Source organism: Camarhynchus parvulus, chromosome 3 (assembly GCF_901933205.1).
Source record: "Camarhynchus parvulus chromosome 3, STF_HiC, whole genome shotgun sequence".
NCBI classification, from domain to species: Eukaryota; Metazoa; Chordata; class Aves; order Passeriformes; family Thraupidae; genus Camarhynchus; species Camarhynchus parvulus.
Window position 1 is genome coordinate 41046846 of NC_044573.1, and position 22718 is coordinate 41069563.

Sequence of the window (22718 nt, forward strand, 5' to 3'; positions counted from 1 at the left end):
CCAGTCAGATTCAGGCTGCCTTTTAAAGGAAAGCTATGCCATCTGTTAGGTTTTTTAAGGCTTGCTGAAAATGGAAGATTTGGGTTGAGGGTGAATGTGTTCATTTTTGAGTGAAAAGAGATTTGTTTGAATCACTGCTTTTGGGGATAATAATCTTGATTTTAAAACTTATCCATAGCCTATGAGCCTATCCATAGTTGTAGGTGATTGTCCTACATTTTTGTTCAGTGGGTATTTTTGTGCATATTGTAGTGCTCAGAATATATTTGATAGTGTTTCTAAATAAAACTTTCTAAATTGACTAAAGATACCAGTAATTCTTTACTTACAGCATCTAATTTATTGCGTCAAAGACTTCAGGCATTCCTTAGTAATATAAAGTAGTTGATTATTCCATCCTTAATTCTAAGTCTCAGTATTGAATATTCCAGTTTGTGTAGCCGCTCTAGTTTGAAAGGCTGAGTTCTTAATCAGATTCTTTGAAGAGGAGTATTTCTTTAACCACGTGCTTATTTTGTTAGCTTTTGTTTGTATTACATTGTATTCCTTACAACATCAATAGCAGTGATAGCAGCAGTACACGCTGTTGTGTGAAGATGATCACTTACTCTGTAATCCCTAAAGAGAATGTTTCCAACTGAGACAGTAACAAAGGATGCAATGAGACAATTAAAGGCACAGTGCAGATTTGAAGGAGTCTTTTGGCCTCCAAAACTTAAGAGGTGTATTATGAATGAAGAAGGAAGACTGTAAAAGACTGCTTTGCCTTTGGGAGCAGACTGTGCTTTGAAAGCAAACTCTGAAGGGATTTCATCTCTGAACACTATTAAAATACTAAAAGAATTGCTCATTCCCACTGCATATTAGACAAAGGAACTCCAGCTAAATCTGTCAGTACTGTAAAGGATATTTTGGTATTTCATTTATTATGTAATAATTTTTACTCTATAGATTTTGTAATAAATTTGTGCCTCGTTTGTTCCTTCCAAAGCTTTTGATATATAACCATAAATTCCATAGCTAATAACTACTGAGGATGCTGAAATTTAATGAATGTAGTAAGTTACAGATTTTTCTGTTGTTTGCTTTCTGTAGGAAGCCATTGAATCCTTCAAAGAAGCTCTGAAACAGAAAGGAGACTTCATAGATGCATATAAAAGCCTGGGACAAGCCTACAGGTACTCATATTCAGAAGTAGTTTTTTAAAGTCATTTTTTCATCTGGTTGTGTTCTTTAGAATGCACTCTAAGTTTTACACATTTGTTACAAAATTGTGCAGAACCAAATGTGATATTTGGTAGCTCCAGCAGCTGATATGGCTATGTCAGGATATGGTCAATATAAATAATTTCTGTGTTTGCTTTGTATTTTTAATTTAGTCTCTGGTATCTCTTTGAGTCTCCCAGACTCAGTGGTTAGTTAAGTGGCAGTTTTCAGTAAGATGTGTTTTAGGTATGCTAAATGATTTTAAATTGATAGAAGGGGTTAATACAGCAAAAGCTCTAGCTGATTAAATCCTTAATGTAGTGGCTTCAGTGTTCATGCTTTCATTTGAAACTAAAGAGCTGTGGTTAATCACTATTCTGCTAAAAATTCTTTTTGGCAAATGTATTTAAAACTAGTAAATCTTGTTTGTTTTTCTTGAGTTGCTCTTGTTTGAATTACTGAACTAAAAACCTATGATAAATTAAATTGTATACTATTTCTATTTTAATTTTCTCATTACAGTTTCCCTGTGACTGTTTTTACTGTCTGCTTACATGTACAGCTGTCCTGCACATGGAGTAATTCCAGTCAATAAATTTTTAGTTAGTTTCAGTTTTCAAACATCATATGCTTTCTTTTTACTCAGCATTTAAGTAGTTGGTAAAATTTTAAGAACGTGTTTTGTTCTTAAAAGTTAAAAAATCCCCTCAAAGATAATTTTTTCCAAAAATGCTTTGTGTGGAAGTTTTATTTACTTTAGTTTCTGAAGAAATACCTAAGGTATGTGTTTTTGTAGTTTTAATGTCTGCTGAGGATTGTGAAGATCTGTGCCCTTGCGGGGTTGTATTTCAGAGTACATATTTCTGGAAGTAACAAACTCAGTGCAGCTGTTCTTTTACTACCACAGGAGAATGGTTGCAAAATTACTGCTTTTGTTATAGAAATTTTCCTTTAGTACTTTGTTTCTCTTCAATGATATCCCCTTTGGACACCTTAAAATCACCTTTAACAATTTTTTTTTTTTTTGTCACCGTTGTCTTCTGTATTTTTCACTTTCCTTCATCTGGAATCACCTAGAGAGCTTGGCAACTTTGATGCTGCTACAGAGAGCTTCCAGAAGGCTTTGCTGCTGAATCAAAATCATGTTCAGACATTACAGCTCAAGGGAATGATGCTTTATCATCATGGTAGCTTAGATGAAGCACTAAAGAATTTTAAGGTAAGCAGGCCCTAAGTAAACACAAAATTTAAATGTTTAACAAGGTCTTGTGTTCAACAAGTGCAATAAAATGGACAAATTTCAAAGTTTTTTTATTCTGAGTGTGTGCGCTTTTGAACTAGAAATATTCTGTTCTGTAGTCTGTCTTAAAAGGTAAAACTTAACAGTTTGTAATTAAAAATGTAATCTTGCTAAAACTAAGGTGGCTTCTTTGACTGTTTTATGTGTTTGTAAAGCCAGACACTAACTGAAATATTTTATTTTTCTTTTCTTTTTAAACTGGTAATTGTGTTCTTGCTGATACTTTGACTTGAAACTTAAAGTTTTTTCATATTGGGTGAAAAGTAAAATGTACTAGTCTGTAATTTTCAGCTGAAAATAAGTTACAATGTTTATCTAATTTTTCTAGAGTATTTTCTTCTGAAAAATTCAGCGTATGTTGTGATTCATTGTGCTTGCAAAAATTTTCATGTTGCCAAAATCTTGCCTATCTCTGCTGGCATTAAATAATTGCCTTATTTTGGAGATGGAGTGAAAAAAGGCAGATGTTATTTGTATGCCCATATTCTTAAACCAAGGAATTAAATAAGATCCCTTTCCAAATGAGTCTGTGCTTATCCCAAGGAGAACATTTTATGTGCATTATTACATATTCACCTTCCATAACCCAGTTTGTAGATACTGATGTAATTGAACAGGTACTTCAACTTCTGAGATGGAGATGTTCTTCTAAAGACATGTAATTACTGGAAGAATTGGAGCATTCATTTCTGAATCATAAACAGGAATTTGCTGTGTGTTTAACAGTAAATAGCTGACTAACATAAAAGTGTACTAATGCATGAAGTAGTGAAGAGATTAATAGGGGAAATGACAGAAAATATATATATCTACATTCTTAACCCAAAATGATTTGCAATATTGTCAGGAGTATATTTTGCGTAATTTCATGCAGCTAACATTGAACTAATATTGTTAGAGCAAAGTATGCAAAAGCATATTTGCATTGGCAAGGTTTGGGTTTTCAGGTTTTTTTCCCCTTAAATAAAGTGGAAAATATTTTTTTCTTACATTTGCTAGCAGTTTAAGTGCTCAGCAGCATTTGAAAGAAAATTATGATGGAGGTGGGTCTTAATCATCAATAAATCTTTTCACGTCTTCTGGCCAGACAGGTTGGATTATTTGAAGATATTCTTTCTGTCTCTTGATTTATGGGTGCTTTGTTCCTTTAATCTCCTAGAGATGTCTTCAGCTAGAACCATACAATGAAGTGTGCCAGTACATGAAGGGTCTCAGTCATGTTGCAATGGGACAGTTTTATGAAGGCATAAAAGCTCAGACCAAAGTTATGTTAAATGATCCTCTACCAGGACAGAAGGCCAGTCCAGAATATCTGAAAGTGAAATACCTCCGAGGTAAGTTGGAATTATTTGGGGTTTTTAAAAACTTTCTTTAATGCTTCAAGGACCCTAAAAGTGCAAGCTTGCTTGTAGTTATGGTCATTCTAGAGAAAGCAGTGTACATTCTCATGAACACTGTTGACTATGTATGTTAAGAAGAAAAGACACTGATTCTTATTATTCATACAGTTAAAAACCAGGTCCAGAAATGGAATATACATTTCTATATAAACATAAACTGTTGTGATACTTAGTTGAAAAAGACTTATTTCTGTCTTGGAAATTGGCATATGGAAAAATGATATTATCTAAAAATAATGACTTATTTAAGTCTTGTTGTTTAACTGCCAAGCATATAACCTGGTTACTGTTTTTGTGTAATGGCATAAGTAAACTGATTATGCAAACAGTATTTAATTTTATTTTTTTCCTCCAGAGTATTCTAGATATTTGCATGCACATTTGGATACCCCTCTTACAGAGTATAATACTGATACAGATCTTCCTGGAAATTTCAAGGATCACTGGGCCAAAAATCTTCCTTTTCTTATAGAAAATTATGAAGAACAGCCAGGGTTACAGCCACATATAAAGTGAGAATTTTTATTTTTAAAGCCTATTTTAAATGGTTGGGGGCAGGTCTGCCATTGAATTCAGTAAGACTGAATTAATTTGATATATTGATGTAACTGCAACATACTATGTATGTTCAGTGGACTGGAGGAGGAATTAGTGTTCTTTATCTTTTAAATGTTTCTCACACAAATGGTATTGATTTATAAAACACAGATTTGTTTGCCAAATGCTTTCAGGATTTTTTATAGCCAAGCTATGTCTGATGCATGTTTTTCTCCTCTATAAGAGATGTGTTATTTCAGAATTTTGAAAGCTATAAGCCTGATGTGCAAGAGCTCATATGTGTAGCTGATCATCTGGGTTCCATGATGCAGTATGAGACACCAGGATTTCTTCCAAATAAAAGGATACATAGAGGTATACTGAAAATGTTCTGTAAATTTGAGAGGGGGCAGGGGAATCAATGTGATAACTGAATGCTGTATCTTTTCTATCTGCAAATTGGGTTTATGCTCTGTTTCTTTCAAATCAGATAGAAAGTTTAAAATAATCATTATGTCAGCATTTTCTTGACCTAGCTGAGCATTGGAAATCAGGATCTCCCAGATTTTTCGATGTTGTCTGTTCTATTCCTGTAAATGCATTGCTTTCCCACTTCAGTTTTCCTGTCTGTGCAACACTGAGTATTTGGCTCTAATTGGTTTTCTGTTTCTGTTGTTGGTACCTCTGTCCTTGGGCCTCACCTCAGCAATGGGATTGGCTACTCTAGAAGTAATGCAAGCTGTGCAGCGGACTTGGGCAAACTCCAAAGTTCGGATGAATGGGAAGACCAGGCTGATGCAGTGGAGAGATATGTTTGATATTGCTGTGAAGTGGCGAAGGTAATGGTCACAGAAGGCAAGCCTGGATTGGTTGTCATAATGATGAGTGCTCCAGATAACCAAAGGGCTGCAGTCATGGACGAGAAAATGAACACTAGCTGCCATTCTGTAACTAGAAAAGTTCTGATAAAAGAAAAGGATGTTGTAGTTCTGATAAAAGAAAAGGAGTGCACTTCTGAAAATACTCCATTTTTCTTCTGTAAAGGAGGGAAAAATCGGAATAGCATTTTCCAATTGAAGCAAAGCTGTGAGAGACCATAGTATCCATTGCAGCTAAGGCAAATAAAAACTAACAGTTTCAACTCCAGAAACATCAAATGTTTGAGTTGTATGGTTTTTATAAGAAAAAAACCTGAGTTTCAGGAAAAGTTCTTTCCTGTAATCTCTGAATTCTAATTTTTGCCTAAAATTGTTTTGTCTGTGAGTAAAGCTCCATTAGAAGTATTACATGGATTGAAATGTGTGCCAATGTTGATGTCCTTTGTCTTTGTAGGATAGCTGACCCTGACCAGCCTGTGCTTTGGTTGGACCAAATGCCTGCCCGGAGCCTTAGCAGAGGTTTCAATAATCACATTAACTTAATCAGGTATGAGAGTTTTACCAAACAGTATTCCCATGCACGCTAAGGGGTTGCACCAGAATTACCAGCTCTTTGTGAAACAGCATTTTACAACATTGAATGTATATGTGCTTATTGTTTTACTTTAATATTTATTTTATGATTTCTGATGGAACATTTGGGATTTGTGCACAGTCTTCCCTTATGGCATTTCCTCTTTTTCCTGAATTTCAGTTGTATTACTGAGTTGTAGCAGTATCTAAAAAGGATCCAGAATATACATATTTTCACATGCTGCTTTTATTTCCCAAGTAACCTTAAGTATAAAAATTTTATTAAGTTTATGATAGTTGTAATTTTTGTCAATGCTGCCTCTCAAAGGCAGTGGTACTGAAACAATGCTGTTCTATTAGTTTTAATACTGATTTACAGTGAAGAGGAAAAACAGTTCTCATACTTGTTTTCAAGGCAGGCCAAAGTAAAGCAAAAATGACAAAATAAGTAACCTGTGAAATGTAACAGTTGTACTTCCAAATAAAGGTAAAATTTAAAAGATTTAACCACTGTTGTACGTTCCATCTTCTCCCATGCTGCAAAACTTTGTATTTGTAGTCATGACAGTGCTACCCCCTTGAAGTGGTACAAGTGTGATAGACTCGATGTGGCAACATCACTGTCAATCACAGGAGCAGAGTGTGTTTGTGTAAGTAAATATCTAGCCAGGTTTCATCTTAATCCACCCCCTCCTAGGGAATACTGAATCTTTGGTCTGTCATTCTGCTTTTATGTGTGTGTATCTCTTTGTTCTTTGAGAAGCTGTACTGAAAAAGGAGAATAAGGGAAACAAAGCCTTCTCAAGAATTATTTCAGGCAGAGAAAAATAGCGATGCTCTGATGTTCATGTGCAGAGGCTATTGAGGATTTGTTGTCACTCTTCCTTCCAGACTGTGGAATGGACCCTAGCAAGCTCTCCTTTACTTGGAGTGGTTAATGAAGCATTCAATTCCAGTGCAGGTCATTTAGTTTGCAAGATGTGCTGCACAGTCTTGTGCTCAGGCTTCTCTCTTCACTCAAGCCAAGGGTTACATTTAGGCTCCAAGCTGTGTCCATCTTTGCTGCATTTCTCTCTTGTGGTATGTACAATGCAGCAGCAACTGCAGCCATCTGTACTTGGAGACAGAGATGCATTCCATACTTCACCTGTTTCTTCATGGATTTATTTTTAAATGGGCGAGTAAAAGCCTAACTTCTAGGTGATCTGTGTTGGCAGAAAGGCATTCATGTAACAACACTTAATAACGTCCTGAAACTAATACTGAACATTTAATCTGCAGAAATATGTCCTTGTACAGAATCTCTGTGTCAGGAGCTCTGGTTTTGCAGTGGCCAGGGTACTTGTTGTCCTTTCATCAGAGAATGCTGGCAAAACTGAAGGTGTACTGTTACAGCTGTTTTGGTCATTTTATACAAGTCTGAAGTAGCTTCATGAACATTCAGAATTGTAAGCCCACTGTGAACCTAATTCTAACATTTTTGGTTTGGCTCAGCCTTGGCTTTTGGGGATTTCATCAGCATTTTGGTTGTGCTTGTTTGATAGCTAAGTAGTGGTTCTCTGGAAAGTGCTGGTTGGCTGCCTTTTTTGAAGAAACAGTAGATTTGAAGCAGCCTAAATACCACTGTCTTAGGAATTGCTTGTGCTTTAGTACTGGATGGTAATTGCATTCTTTTTGACTCTAGAAACCTGTTCTGGTTTGGTCATTCTCCAGCCTTAACTAATAACCACTTTCTTTGATCAGCTTTCTATTATTTGTTTCTGCTTTTGGCTCCATCCTGATGATTTCACATGATATGAGGGATAAAATAAGTGAACATATTAAGTGGTAATAGGTTTTTTTACAGTTTTGAAGCATCTTCTAGTTCACAGATTTCTAAATGACAATTTCTTCTTAAAGACTTATGCAGATTTGTATAATTTCCTTTTTACATTACTCAGTGTGTAAAATGGCTGCTGATTGAAGAGATTGATAGGACACAGAGCTAATACCCTTTTCTTGATAACTGAGATGGATTTATGGTCTTTTGACTGTCTTCCAGGAAGATAGACTTTGTTTTATAGTTAGGTTATGGTTTGAAAGTTATTCTCATACCCATATGACTAAGGCTGAATTCTTTCTAAAACAGCAAGGCTACCTGACAGCCAGGTGTGACAGTAGATTTAGGCTGACAAATAGCAGTTTGCATGGTTATTATGTATATTAAGATAAAAGCTGTTCAGTCAAACAAGAAATGTAGCAACAGCAGTTGGGTGTTCTTCTAGCATTTGTAAAAGATCTAGTCATGCTGAGCTCAAGCTATCTCTAGGTTTTATTTCATCTGAATTGTACACCAGGAATTTATGTGGGGAGAAATACTTAGATTACTTGTCTTTTTCTTTACTCCAATTCTTTCCATTGGAAGTCCAGTATTGTTCAGTGATTCCTGTCAAATGAGTCTTGTCATGGAGGCATTAGCATTCAGTGTCTGCTGAATTAATTTTTTTTCTTTTCCAGAATGGCAAAATGTTTGGAGTGTGTCAGAAAATAAAAACCTTTTTTGTTTGTTTTGTGTCAATTTGGGGACCTTTTTAAAAAGATATATAAGAAACATCTTGCATTTCACAATTTTTGATAGGATTTCAGATCTTAATGTTCTCAAGATACACGTGTGTCAGCTGTCTCTTTGTTGGTCCATAGACAAGGGTGAATTTGGCTTATCTCATTTCTGGCTTAAATGATCAAAGCTAGTAAGTTTGATTTAAAGTAGCAAAAATGTTTTGGAAAGCTTTAGCTGTTTTCATAGACAAAGCAAGGATTTGTGATCAGCTAAACATTAATGATATGCTTAATGTTCTTATGGGAAAAAGAGATGCTCTGGAACACTGCAACTTTTGAATTCTTGGTGGTAGTGTTTACTGAACAAGAAGAAAGAGTGAGAATAAATCACACAAATCACTTCTGACCACCCACCAAAATTCTTTCTTGGTACAACAGCTTCTTGATGGCCTTACAGAGGATAGGTCTGCTTTGGATGTATTTTCCAAGATGACACTAAAGGAGAACCCACTTCCTTATATTGACACACTACTGCCTGTTGTACAGATATTTTTTAATACAGATGGAAAAGGATGGGACGTACAACAAGGGCAAATTCTATATATTAGTTTTGTCTTCATCCTTCTGCTTTCCCTGCCTCCCTTCCCTATGTGCAGATATGTGTATGTGTTCTAATTCTGTTCAGTTTTTGAGGACTGATTCTGCTGGTTTTCTGAGACTAGGCCTCCTAAGGTGAGAGACTGTCAAGTGAGACATTAGACAGGGACTTTAGCTGACACAAATCCCTTAAAGTGGAAAGAAAAAGCTAGGTGTACACGGCTTCCTGTGATTGACAGTGGCTTTGCTTCCTCAGAGAGCGATAATGCTTGCTTTATAAAATCTTGTTTTGTAGACTGGGAGAAGAGGAAGGACACCTACAAATGCAGTAATGGTATGTAATTTTTCCTCTCAGAGTGGTTATAATCCCAACAGGTTTCTACCACATCTTAATATTGATTTTTATTTTTTTTACTTAGTAGTCCAAGGGAAAAAGCAACACCTTTTAATGTTTTTGTTTTTCAGTTACTACTTGTAATTCTTGGGATTAAAAGCAAAATAGTTCAATATAGAGGAACATAGGTGAATAAAGAAAAATATATGTGGACGGTCAGAGCAGATCAACATGTATATTGCCAAATATGTGAACTGGAGCATATTGTTATCTAGATGTGCAAATTGAGAATTCTTTTCTAGTTATGTTGTATCTATGAGTCTAGGGAAGATTATATCTTGTACAAATTGATAATTATTATATATAGATAAGATTTCCTGGAGTCAGGCACGCTAAAAATGGAGAAATATGCATGGAATTTAGTTTATCAGAGAGCACCAATTTTAATGATACATGAGTTTGAGCAAGTTCACTATGTAATCTATATTTAAAATGGGAGATTGGCAATTCACCGTGTAGATAAATCCTATGTGGTTCATTCCTTTAATTTACAGAGCAACTGTGAATAAAATTTTGGCAAATATTAATGAGTAATATTTGTGTCCTGGAATGTTGGGCTGAGAAACAAGACTTCAAAAAACCCTTTCTTTTCTTTGTAGGGGACAGGTCATTAACATGCGGTACCTGGAATACTTTGAGAAAATTCTTCATTTTATCAAAGACAGGATCCTTGTTTATCATGGGTAAATTACAACTTTTTTACCCCCTGCTTTGATACCCTGGTAATAGTGATCTGAATTTTACAAAATATTCATTTCACAAAGTCTGAAAGATTTTTTTCTCAGTTTAGTAAGTTCTAGTTTCCTTGGCATATGTAATTGTTTTAATTTCTGCTGGAAATAGAAAATTGTATTCATTGCCACATAAAGAAACTTAAATTAATAGGAAAAACCTCCTGTGAATTATAGTATACCTAGAAACTAATAACTGTTTTAAATTTGTAGCCATGGTTCTGTCATGATAGGATCTCTATACTTTCTAAAGATGATTTATTAAAGATGATGGGTTTTCCTCCTGGTAGAATCAAGTACAGTTACTCTGACTATTGAGATGAATTTATTAAGAAGTGAGGAAAAATAGATAAATGAAGATAGGGAAGATAATTTTCATTGAAACAGGTGTTTGACAAGGAGTTTTAAATGAGCAGGGAATCTTCACTATGTGTGACATAGATGGGTTGGTAGATGAAGAGAGTTGTAGACTCTTGAATTAGACAATACAGCTAAAGGTGATATGAAAATTGATGCTGGCATCTGTACTGAATACTGTACAGTATTCTGATAACATAAAAAACTAAATACTCTTTTAGCTTTAAAAAACTCTTTTAGCTTTTTTATTTGGCCTGGTAACTTTTATTAAATACTGAATTCTGTTTTTCAATCTCATTGTGCTACTTAAATATAAAAAAATGAAAGGTCAGAAAATCCTTGTAACAGTTGAAAATGTTCGAGTTTTAGAAATTTATGATAGTTGCTGAAAATATGTAAGTTCTGTAGTAGCTGGCAGTCTGTCCTCTGTTGCCAGGAAGTTTGTTCAGAGTAAGCCCAGTAGCATTTGACCTTAAACCAGAACAATTTGTGGTGTGATTTCTAAAAGAATTCTGTTCTAAAAATCTCATATAGTGCAATTAATAATGATTAGAGCAGTAATTCAACAATTTTCTTCATGATCCCACTGTGCCTGCATCTGAAGTATTCACTTGCCTTTGAGGCTACCCAGATGAGTATTTTTTGTGAAGAATACTTGTAATTTTAACTCTCTTCTACTTACATTTTTCCTTACCTGGAACCCCCTGCCCACACATACTCATGCAAACACTGATGTTTTAGAGTGGTCAATAGCAAGAGTAAGACAGAGTAGTTGATTAGAGTAAGATAAATCTGAATACTGAAATTGAGGTTTGAAGCTGAAAAAAATAAGCTCAGCTGATATAGGAGAAAATTGAATTTTGAAATATAGGAGAGCATGTAGACAAGTATAAGGGAACTTATTTTCAGAAAATAAATAATTAACTTTCAATAACTTACTTAACTATGGCTGGTTAGGCTAAAGGTGTGTGAATTTCCAGAAATGCTATATGTGTTCAACTGTTGTATTTCATATTTAATTTTTTTCCAGTGCTAATAATCCAAAAGGACTGCTAGAGGTTCGAGAAGCTTTGGAAAAGGTACATAAAGTAGAAGATCTTCTTCCCATAATGAAGGTAAATTACAGAAAAACTTTAATATATGGTAAAAAACATGAAATGTGTTCTGGGAGATACTCAGTTCCTCAAAATAAAACCATTGTATATAAACTTAAAATGAGTAACTGGAAATTCTAGCTCAGGTTACTCCAAATCTGGATATATAGGGTTGGACCTTCCCTTTGATATGTGTGAATGGGTGATGTATATTTGAAATCCTCGGCCTAACTGGGAACTGGTAACAAAATAATGGGAAACCAAAATGTTAAATGTAATTCTTTGAAGCCAACCTCCTCAACCCAAGAGGGTCAGATCTGCCATAGTGGGCTCACTCTGTGCCTGTATAATAGGAAGGAAAAATTGACTGTTGTGCATGTAAGATTAGGAATATGGAAGCTCTTTTTACTTTTAGGTTCATTGGTGCAGCTCAGTATGTGGTGGGGCTGGCATGGGGAAGTGGGGGAATAGTTGTTCTTTGTGACTGACAGCTAAAATGAAATCCTGGATAACATTTTTGAGCTTAGGAAGACTTGCCAAAAAAGGAGTAGCAAACCTGCAGGTTTTATTCCTCTTGCTGGTGGTCTTTGTAGAAAGGCTTTGGATATATGACCTGCAAAATGATTTATATTCTTATCTTGAGTAGTAAGGCTTGAGCTGGGTTTAAGTGAAAGTTGTTCCCGGTTTCCCCCCATTCCTCCACATTAATCTGTGGTGAGCAGTGTGTAAGTATTTAGGTTTGGGGAAACAAAGTTCCAATGTCTTTTTAAAGGATTGTACAGGATTTTAATCAGAGCAGAATAAAATTTGGGAAGAAACCATTATGCTAAATAGAAACAAATTCTTTACTTTCTTATCTTGTATGTCCACATTGGAATTTTGTATCTAAGCAAAGCAGCTGGGTTGCCATAGAGCAGAAATCTCTGAAGCTGCCTTGCTGCTACTCCTGACAGATTGTCTGGGTTTGGATGTGTTCTTGATACTAGTGCTCACTCATGCACTGCAATTATCTTTGCAGGAGCTGCGTGGTTTAAGCACTACATTTTTCTCCGGGTTTTAAAATATGTTGTGAATATATGTTCTTTGAAGACACCTCAATTTAAGACATCCTTTTTATATTACTGTCTTGTTCTTGGCTTTGAAAGATGAAGCCAAATGGATACAAACTGAACCTTAACAAAAGATGCTGGGGTGGATGGGCAGCTAAGTGTTCCCTCCTGACACACAAATGTGCAATCTGGTTACTTTTTAATTGTAGGCCAGAAAAAAATGCTACCAGTGGATTTTAAAAATAGCAGTTACTCCAAGAAAATGATGAAAATATATAAGCATAGTGGACTGTACATTATTGTTTCAACGTAAATGTCTCAACTGGCAGCAAATATTCTTCCCAGTTTCCATGTCTGTACATTTTGGTCTGGTTTGAGTCTCATGCATCCCATTCCAGACTGTATCAAAGTGGAATGCTTTCTCATTAGAGACTTTTTGTTCCTTTGAAATAAATGCAGATTCTCTTGAAACAAAACACAGATTACAGATTTTGGGTTAATATAAATGACTGTGTGAGTAAACACTACTGCATACTAGTCTTTATTAGTGCCTATATAAAATGAATGTCTTTCTGATAGTGATGTAATTTGGTTATTTGGGTAGCTGGCAAATGCTGTATATGGAAAGCTGGGCTTTTGGCTTTACTTAAATGCAGTTCTGCCTGGTTTATACAACTCTGTGGCTACAATGTTACTCTTAGATAATGTAGCTTTGTAAAATTCTAAAACCTAGAGATATTTTCCTTCTGATGAGAATAAACATCAGTTGAAACTGGATCACAGTTAAGAAACTGTTGCTTTGAGTTGTATTCTGGAATTCACACTTGGATTAATGCAGCCAATTCTTAGTGTAAACATAAAATGGGGTCTCAAATTCCTGTTTTTCCATTTACGTTGTTGCACCAAAAGGTTACCAAAAACATGCGACCCGGGGACAATCTGTACAACTTGAACTGCTTTGTACAGTGGCTTTTCATAAACAGCTCATTTTATTCACTATGTAGTTATAAAGTTGAATGCCACTGTGCCTCATTCAGAATTTATGGTTTCCATTCAGAAGGAAATAAAGGATGAATGAAATAATGTCATGACAGTAACTTTGTTCTCTTCTGTAAGTTTGTCCACATTCATTTCTATTCCATGTATTTTATATGCTTCAAAGCAATAGGTAGGCAACCTCTGCCTCTTCTACCTCTAATATTACTTTTTTTTTCTTTTGAAAGCAGTTTAACAGTAAAACCAGAGATGGGTTCACTGTGAACACAAAAGTCCCCAGCCTGAAGGATCAAGGGAAAGAATATGATGGATTCACAATTACAATAACAGGAGATAAGTATGTTCACTGTTTTCAAGGGTTAGGGTACATTAAGCAGTGATGAACTATTAGCAATTAATTGTCTGAAATGCCATTTCTGTTCACATAAAGTGGGTTTTGTTTTTCACTAGTGGCATTTTTGTAAATAATTAAAGTTTATTCATTTGAGGACTTGATTCCTGTTGTGTTTTCAACAAGAAGGGAATTTGGATAACACTGATGGAACTCAGCTGATTCTCAAACATATAGCACAAAAGTGAAAAGAGACCTTGTTTTTCAGCTTAGACTATAAAATGCCTAAAGGGGAAAAATATCAATACCTCAGTCTTTATGCATATCAAAATGCATTTCTTCTTGTGAGCCCTTGTCTTTCGTGTTGACTGGGGAGTCCTGAATGGAATGGAAATTTCTGTGATCTAAGAATAGAAGACACTGTCTTCTATTTGAGATTTTTACTTGATGTTTGAGATGCTTGCAGACCTTCTATATGCAAGTGAAAATTTAAATAGTACCTGAATGTGTGAGAATACAATCAGGAGGCTTTGGGTCACTCTCTGGGTGAGATAGTAAATGTCTCACTTTATGGATTCTGATTCCTTGTCTTTCTGAAAACTCAGCAAGTCTGAAGCTCAGAAGTACTGTCAAACTATTAAATAAAAACTTTAAATTTAAAAAAGTTAAAATTCTATGCATTGAGATTGTTCCCAAAATTTGTATGCTTTCAATGAGTGGCATGGAATCCAAACTTCCCTGCTAAAATATTAATGTATCTCTTGGTTTTTTATTTTACATTCTAAATCACAGGTTTATATATGGCGAAAGGGCATTAAATAAATGGGCTCACTATTTTGAGGAAAACATTTTGGTGTCAGTAAATAGCCTTTGTTCTGGACAAACTTTGTTCAGTGCCATTCAATCTGTTTTGATCCATAGTTTGTAACTGCTTTATACCAAAACAATCCCATTTTGGTAGTTTAGAAATGAAGAAAACTACACTCTACATGCTATACAAAATTGCTAAGTCTGTGAAGATATTTTAAAATTTCATTTTAAATTTAATTTCTTATTTTTTTCCTGCAATTTGAGTGAAACACTAATGCTTGTCAGGTATTCTTCAATGGTAATACTTTGTCTGTGATTAGTTGGCAGCCTTTATATATTCTTTCAAACTTAGGATTTGATGTAGCATTTTTAATTCAGTGATTTTCGGGGATTTTTAATTAAATGGGAAGTAATGCACATAATCTCCTGCTTAAGGAAGATGATAGGAAAATGGTGATGTGTAACTGTAGTAGGTTTGTAATTTACCCTGGATATGCATCAAGTTCAGTTCAAAAAATGTCTTACCTCCATTTCTTTTTCATTTGCTTAACAGAGTGGGGAACATACTGTTTTCAGTAGAAACTCAGACGACAGAAGAGAGAACACAGCTGTATCATGCAGAAATAGATGCACTATATAAGGATCTAACAGCTAAAGGAAAAATTCTAATTCTGTCTGCAGAGCTGGGGGTAAGGCTGTTCAAGCAATTATTAATTCCTTAAAAAAGCCTTTTATGTTTTTATACTCTCTGTTTAATAGTCCCAGTTCTAACACTTTTTGACAGAGTTCATGGGTGATGAAGTTACTTAAACCCAGTTATGACAAGTACCATAAGAAGTTGCTATAATTCTGTCTGTTACTTTAAAATTTGTTGGGCTTTGCCTGCAGTACTAGAGAGTGTCCAGGCAAGGTCTCAGTATTGCAGTGTGTTCTGGTTTTATCTTATTTTTCTCATGGGTCTTTGTTCACCTTTGTCATCATCCCTATAAGTACTGTTCAGGGTTTGGCTCATGGTGGTTACATGAGATGAGTAACAGGAATTTGTAAGAAGCACTAGACTTGTGTTTGTGTTGATTTGATGTGCTAGGACAGTCTGACTACATTTGAGCTTTCTTTTTCATCTTTTAATAGGTTTATAGATGAGCTGTGTTTCACCTAAGTGTTAAAGATACAACAAAGTAGTTTGTTCAAACTTCTGTTAATCAGACGTCAATTTCATAATTTGACATTTTCACATTTGAAATGGTTCTTAAAAAATACTTGTGGTAATGTAAGACTTTGCAATGTGTACCTTTGTAAGGTATTACCTGGCTATTAAATTATCTTTAATTCATGCTTTTTTCTTCTCTTAGGAAGTAGATGCTGTTTGCAACTTGATCCTGTCACTAGTTTATTACTTCTATAATTTAATGCCACTTTCAAGAGGATCTAGGTTAGTGTTGGTATTCATCATCTCGGTTACCTTTGTTACCTGCTGTACGATGTCCATGCCTTGCAGTATCTTAATGTATTTTTAATATTAATATTATTTTTAATAGATCTGTGTGCCCTGCACAGCTTTTCCTTTTGTGCTGCTGTGACAATGAGAACTGACTTGGTACTGTTTTAAATGCTAGTTTGTAATTGCTAATGGTAGCTATTCATAGCTGCATGTATATTTAAAATGATAAGTAGTCTCAGCTCACACATTGAGAAGTGTTATTTTTAAATTTTAATGCTTGGTTTTCTAATCCATATTGTGTTACACCACTGTAATTTCACTTAGGAAGTTTTTCTGAAATGTGTATTTAAGATGAAATATACTTTGGCATAACTTACTTTAATGAAGTAGACTAAAATATTATTTTAGTAAATTGTTGCAACTGTTAAGGTCACCAGATGAAACTGTAGGATAGAGTTGCATATATCACAGAACTCTTCAACTGGAATTCTAGTTTAATGCAAACCTGCTTACATGTAAGATTATTCTGAATCTCTGTTCCACAAAGCACTTAAGCACTTAACATCTTTAATCTTACTTCTAGATACAGTTCAGTATGAAAAAAACCCTGAGATTTTGGGATTTTATAATCAGATTTTGCATTTATCTTACAGAATGTAAAAATTAGGAGACATTCTGTCTCAGATTCACAGTTCAAAAAAAAAATTAAGTTAAAAATGAAATAACTGAATAGCTTTACAATGCCTCTAGCTCTATTGGAGTAGAGTTAATAAACTCTTCTGGGCTACAGCTGATCTACTTGGGAACAGGAGTCCGCTTTGTTTTCAGCCCTGTAGAGTCTTAAGAGCTCCAAAGTCTGAAAATATAGTTCTGACTAATATAGAGACAGTAGTAAACCTCCATAGGTTCCTAACTTTCATTCTAGTGATGTTGGATAGTTATAGGGGTTTCACTTTTTAAGTGTTGTGTGCTTGGTTTTTTTTCCTTCTAAAATAACTGGCACAGTAATCTTTACTAGCCTTCTATGAAACAATACTATGTTCCATTTCTTTTGTAGTCTGAAATAGCATTATGGAAAGACTTCTACTCCATTTGTTGCTTTTAATTTTATTTTTTTAGTGTGATAGCCTATTCAGTGATCATGGGAGCACTAATGGCAAGTGGAAAAGAAGTATCAGGAAAAATCCCTAAAGGAAAGGCAAGTATCAAAATATCAAAGCGCATTAGCTCAGTCTTGATGGAGGAGGTAATACTTGTAAATGTAGAGAAAGAGCTGGAAGAATGAACAGAGTTGCGTGCTTATTTGCTGGAGATGGGTCAACTGCATGCCATGATGTCTTGCAGCCTGAGAGAGTATTGAAAATTCCATTGCTGTTCTGACAGCTGGTGAATTTGGAGATGGCATGTGCAGTAATGTGGATTAGTCAAATTGTAGCAGTTTGGTCCAACGGGAATTACAAATCTGTTACTGAAGCATTTCCAGTGTGCTGAACTGCTCTTTTCAGCTTGGTTTGAGAAGGGTTCTGAGAATACTGGAGCAGAATTAGTGATTCTTCTGGTGCACAGCAGAAATTTTATGTCTGTACTCTCAGTGTATTGTAGAGTTTTAGGTCTTGGTTAGTAGGAATGGATTTGCAACTTCTCTTGATTTCTTCTCCCCTTCTGTATTCCTCTGAAGTCAAACGAAGTCCTAGTTTTTCAGTGACTCCATTTGAGTATTATACCACCTTGTTTAATAAAGGATTTCCTTTTCTTTGACAGTTGGGGGTTGTTAACTGTATTACCTTTTCAGCATGAAAGGGGTGAGAACACCTCTGTCTCCTTAATGTATTGTCAAAAGAATCAGTAAAATTCCAGTAAGAATCCAAGTTGTTGAAGAAAATACCCTGCATGGATAACTGAAGAACGGGTGATTTTCTCTTTTGTTCTAGAAAGCTCTGAAAACAATGTACTCCTTTGAGTGCAATGAACTCTAGTAGCTTTTAAGAGCAAACAGCATTTGCTTAGCAGCAAGAAAGCTTCTTTTCAGTACATCATTAAGCTGGTATCTTCCCTATTCTGTGGGAGTTCAAGCTAAGGTAAAACACTTCTGTGGGGTTTCTTAAGTATTTTCTTAGGACTTGATAGAGTAGTATTTTGCTGACTGATTTTATGCAGGCAAACAGTTTCAGGATTACTACTAAGCAGGATTTCTGACTTACAGGATCACTGGGGACATCTTTACATTTGAGGGTTTTTCCTCAAACAGTGTGCCTGAATACAAATAAATTTGTTTTTTAGAAAAGCTTTCATGACATGGAAGAAATTGTGGAATGAAACTGGAGTTTGTTTTTTGTTTGAGTTGTTAGAAGGGCTAAGCTGGTCCCAGACTCATGATAACATGCATTTTCAGGCTGCTCTGAAGTCAAAGGTGCACAGTAGCCAAGAGTCCTGTTGGTGCCTGGCAAGTCATTCAGTAGCCATGGCCAGTGTAGCTCCCAGTATTGGTTGTGTTGGGGTGTGCAAACTCCACAGAGAATTTTAGTGTCTGTCTTGAATGTTTCAAACGGATGGTGAGGGACAAAGTAGTGAGGGCACAGACTGGTTTGTAAGCATGCTCCTGTCTTGCCAAGAATATAGGTAGCAGAGCCCTCAAAGCCCTTCCTGAAGTTAGAGAACTTTAAAATTCTGTAATTTCTTAATATTTCTTTTGTTTTCTTGAATTTTCAGCTGGTTGATTTTGAAGCCATGACAGCACCAGGGTCTGAAGCATTTACCAAAATAGCAAGGAGCTGGATGAATCTAAAAAGGTAAATCCTTTTGTTCAGATGAGGAATGGGGAAATAAAATATGAAAGACGATATGTAAAATTCAAGCCTATACTAAGAAATGTTACTTAGAAATTACGAGTTTAGTAAAGGATTCGGTGTATATTTTAATACTGTTTAGGAATTGATGAGCAAATTTGCATTTACAGACACAGTAGTGTATTTCTCGTCTAAAGGAGTAGTTAGTAGTCTAGACATCCAGTTATGTGAGTAAACTCTCTGAGGAAGTTGTTTAGGTTAATATTTTCTTCTTTTATCTAGTGGGTTATATTTGTCTTTTTATATTACGGTTTATCACTGGCAATGAGTGAACAAAGCAAGGGGAAATTTTTGACCCTTTTTTAAAATTCCTACGGGTCTCTTCAAATTATATATCCAAAGTAATTTGCTTATCCTTTAGTTCTGTTTTGATTTGGAGATTGTGTTTTCAAATCAGGTAGACATTTTAAATATGGAGAATTACATTACTTAGTATAGGCGCATGACTTTTGTGCAATGCTTCAAATTTTTGATTTTCATATGAATTTATTATTTAATACTGCATACATTGACAAGGGATTAATATTATGAATTGGGTGTATTTGATTGGTCCCCTAGTTGTTATTCCCCATACAAAATCTAAAAATCAGGCCAGACACAACACCAGTTCTAGTATGCTTCAAGTCAGGGTCAAGACACTTAAAGGGTTCTGAGAGAATTGGCCAAGGTCCTTACAGGGCCATCTGTAATCTTGGAAACATGGTGCACATCAGGGACATTCTTGGTTACTGCAGGAAAGGAAATCTTGAGTTCCTCTTCAGGAAGGTCAAAAGGAAACCCAGAGAAACTGTAGGCTGGTCAGCCTCAGTTTGATCCCTGGGGAAGTCATGAAGTGAGTCCTCTAGGAAAGCATTTCAGTTGATATGAAGGAAAAAGTCACAGAAAATAATCAACGTGAGCTTACCAAACATGCTGTGACCCAATGATGGTTCTCTGTGGTAATAACTGACTTTTGGGGATGATGAGAACAATCAACATTGTTTATTTTTACTTCAGCAAGGGTCCCACAGTACTCTCATATCAAGATAGCACATCATAGTCTAGACAAAAGGACAGCTAGATGGATTAAGATGATGATTGGATAACCAGATTTAGGTGGTGTTAAAATACTGCATTCAGCTGCAGTAAAGACCATAATAAACCAGAACAAATTTGGTGTAGAGCCACCAATATAGCCAGTAGTCCGGAGCACATGCTGTAACCAGGAGAGAGTTGGGCTTGTTCAGCCTGGAGAAGATCAGGCTTTGATCTAAGAGCAGCTCTGCAGGACCTGTGTTTGGTGAGAAGACAAAAGGCCATGTGCATGAGTTGAAACAACATTTAGACTTGGCCTAATCTTTTCATCAGCAGACTGCCCAAAGAGGCTGTGCAGTCTCCACCCTTGGAGATTTTCTAGACTTGGCAGGATAAAGCCCTGACACCCTGATTTGACTTCTCAGTTGACCTTGCTTTGAACAGGATCTTAGATCCCATACCTCCTGAGGTCTGGTCCAACTTCCTAGAGTCTGTGGAACTCTGCAGCTGCTCTTAGTGCCAGACATCTCACATTGATGTGTGTTACTTAACTTTATTATCAGGGGTTCTGAGCCTGGTAAATTTCACTAGACTATCCCTTTTCACTAGAAAATCCCTTCCTAAAGGAAGAAGGCTAATAAGATTCAAGGACATCTTTGTCAAACTCAGGCTAAAAATCTACTTGTAAATGAGTAAAATTCAGTATTCATTAAGGGGTGACATTTCTAAACTACAGGTGTAGCAAGTTGTGAATTTTATTAGAAGTAGTCTGCACAAATATTGAGACATGCTTGTCTTGGAAGTACAAAATTATTTATGGTTCCCACAAATTTTTTCAGTAATTCTCTCAGTTATATACTCTTCTTTATTAATCCTCTGTTCATGCTGGTTTTGATTTTGTGGGTTTGGTTTGGTTTTTTTTAAAGACTTCCTTCTTGGGAGTAAAGTCAGCTTAAGACATTTCAGTGCTACCCACGTGGTTCTGACTCCCTCAGCTGTACTGTTGAAACTTATGGGAATCCATGTCAAACCAGATCAGGGAAGTCATTTGTGTTAAAAATAACCTTGCCAAAACAATTTCTTTTTAACCAATACCATTTTGTAGTATAGTACAACCTAGGAAGTTGCTGGGTCAAATTAGAGATGTATAATAGGTGAGGAAATGAGCCAGAGTGGAGAAAATGCTAAAGTTGCCTTTGCTGAGGAAAAAAAAAAAAGAAATCTGAAGAACTACAGCCCAAAGGACTTGATGTAATAACATGAAGGTAATTAGCCTGAGTGGCTTATTTGTCTGTGGTAGACAAATAATAGTGGATGTGGTAAGTATGGCTGGAAGACTTAAAGCAATACATTTTTCCTTTAAATTCTGCTGCTTTGCAAAGCTCTTCTATGTAGACATTGTTTTCATTCTGTATGGTGATGGAGTAGTCATGAAAAGCAAGAGCTGTTTGTGAACTGCAGATTCTGAGAATCATTGAATCATTAAGGTTGGGAAACAACTTTAAGATCATTGAGTCCAACTGCTCATCCACCACTGTGTTCACCACTAAACCATGTCCTCAATGTGCTGCATCCACACACTTTTGATGACTTCCAGGAGTGGTGGTTGCACCATTTCCCCAGGCAGCTTATTCCAATGTCTTCATCCTTCCCATGAAGAAATATTTCCTAATATCCAATCGAAACGTTCTCTGGCACAACTTGAGTCAATTTCCTCTGGTCTTGTCCCTTGTTAACCTAAGAGAGGAGACCAACCCCCATGTGGCTACACCCTCCTTGGTGAGTGGTTGCAGAGAATAATAAGGTCATCCCTGAGCCTCCTTTTCTTCGGGCTAAACAACTCCAGCTCCTTCAGCTGCTTCTCCTTAGACTTGTGCTCCAGACCCTTCACCAGCTCCAGTGCCCTTCTCTGGACTCACTCCAGCACCTCAGTGTCCTTTTTGCAAAGATGAGGTGTCTAAAACTGGGCACAGGACTTGAGGTGTGGCCTCACCAGTGCCAAGTACAGGGGGACAATCACTGCCCTTGTCCTGCTGGCCACACTATTGCTGACAGAGGCCAGGATGCCACTGGCCCCATTGCTGGCTCATGTTCAGCTGCTGTCAGCCAGCACCCACAGGTCCTTCTCTGCCCAGCAGCTTTCAAAGCCACTCTGCCCCAAGTCTGCATGGAGTTAATTCTTGACACAGGTCCCACATTTGTTGGAGAAGGTGATGAGGAAAAGCCTAAGTTTACTAAGTTAATGTGCTAACTTGCAGATAAATTATAAAACTCATTAAAAAATAACTTTTTTTTTCTCTTTCAGTATTTCACCTTCTTACAAGAGCCTACCATCAGTATCAGAGACTTTTCCAACCCTGAGAACGATGATTGAAGTACTAAATACAGACTCATCTCATTGTCTAAAAAAAACTATAGTTGTTGTATAATTTATACAAATAAAAGGCCAAGAGGTACTGCTTTGTGAATTATTTTGAATGACAAATTATGGTGAAAATGGTTTGATTTTATTTTTGTTTTTTTAATAGAACAAACTTAATTGACTATTTATCACCAGTAAAAGAAATGTTCCTGTGACCAATAATATTAAAGAGGAAAAAAGAAGTAGAACAACTACTTTTTCATA

General features: G+C 35.9%; 1 protein-coding gene across 2 annotated transcripts in view; it reads left to right on the forward strand.

The window, feature by feature from the left end:
* Positions 1-22542, forward strand: part of TTC13 (tetratricopeptide repeat domain 13) — a 39500-nt gene extending 16958 nt beyond the window's left edge. Inside the window, exons 9-23 of one of the 2 annotated variants that reach the window (XM_030945231.1) lie at positions 1096-1178; positions 2284-2425; positions 3666-3840; positions 4262-4418; positions 4688-4818; positions 5150-5282; positions 5776-5868; positions 10023-10106; positions 11542-11626; positions 13878-13987; positions 15345-15480; positions 16144-16223; positions 17352-17430; positions 18942-19021; positions 22398-22542. In XM_030945231.1, the coding sequence (XP_030801091.1) occupies positions 1096-1178; positions 2284-2425; positions 3666-3840; positions 4262-4418; positions 4688-4818; positions 5150-5282; positions 5776-5868; positions 10023-10106; positions 11542-11626; positions 13878-13987; positions 15345-15480; positions 16144-16223; positions 17352-17430; positions 18942-19021; positions 22398-22521 (1692 nt within the window). In that variant the 3' untranslated portion in view covers positions 22522-22542. The remainder of the gene's footprint in view (positions 1-1095; positions 1179-2283; positions 2426-3665; positions 3841-4261; positions 4419-4687; positions 4819-5149; positions 5283-5775; positions 5869-10022; positions 10107-11541; positions 11627-13877; positions 13988-15344; positions 15481-16143; positions 16224-17351; positions 17431-18941; positions 19022-22397) is intronic. The other variant, XM_030945232.1, reaches the window with a different exon arrangement.
* Positions 22543-22718: the final 176 nt, after the last annotated feature.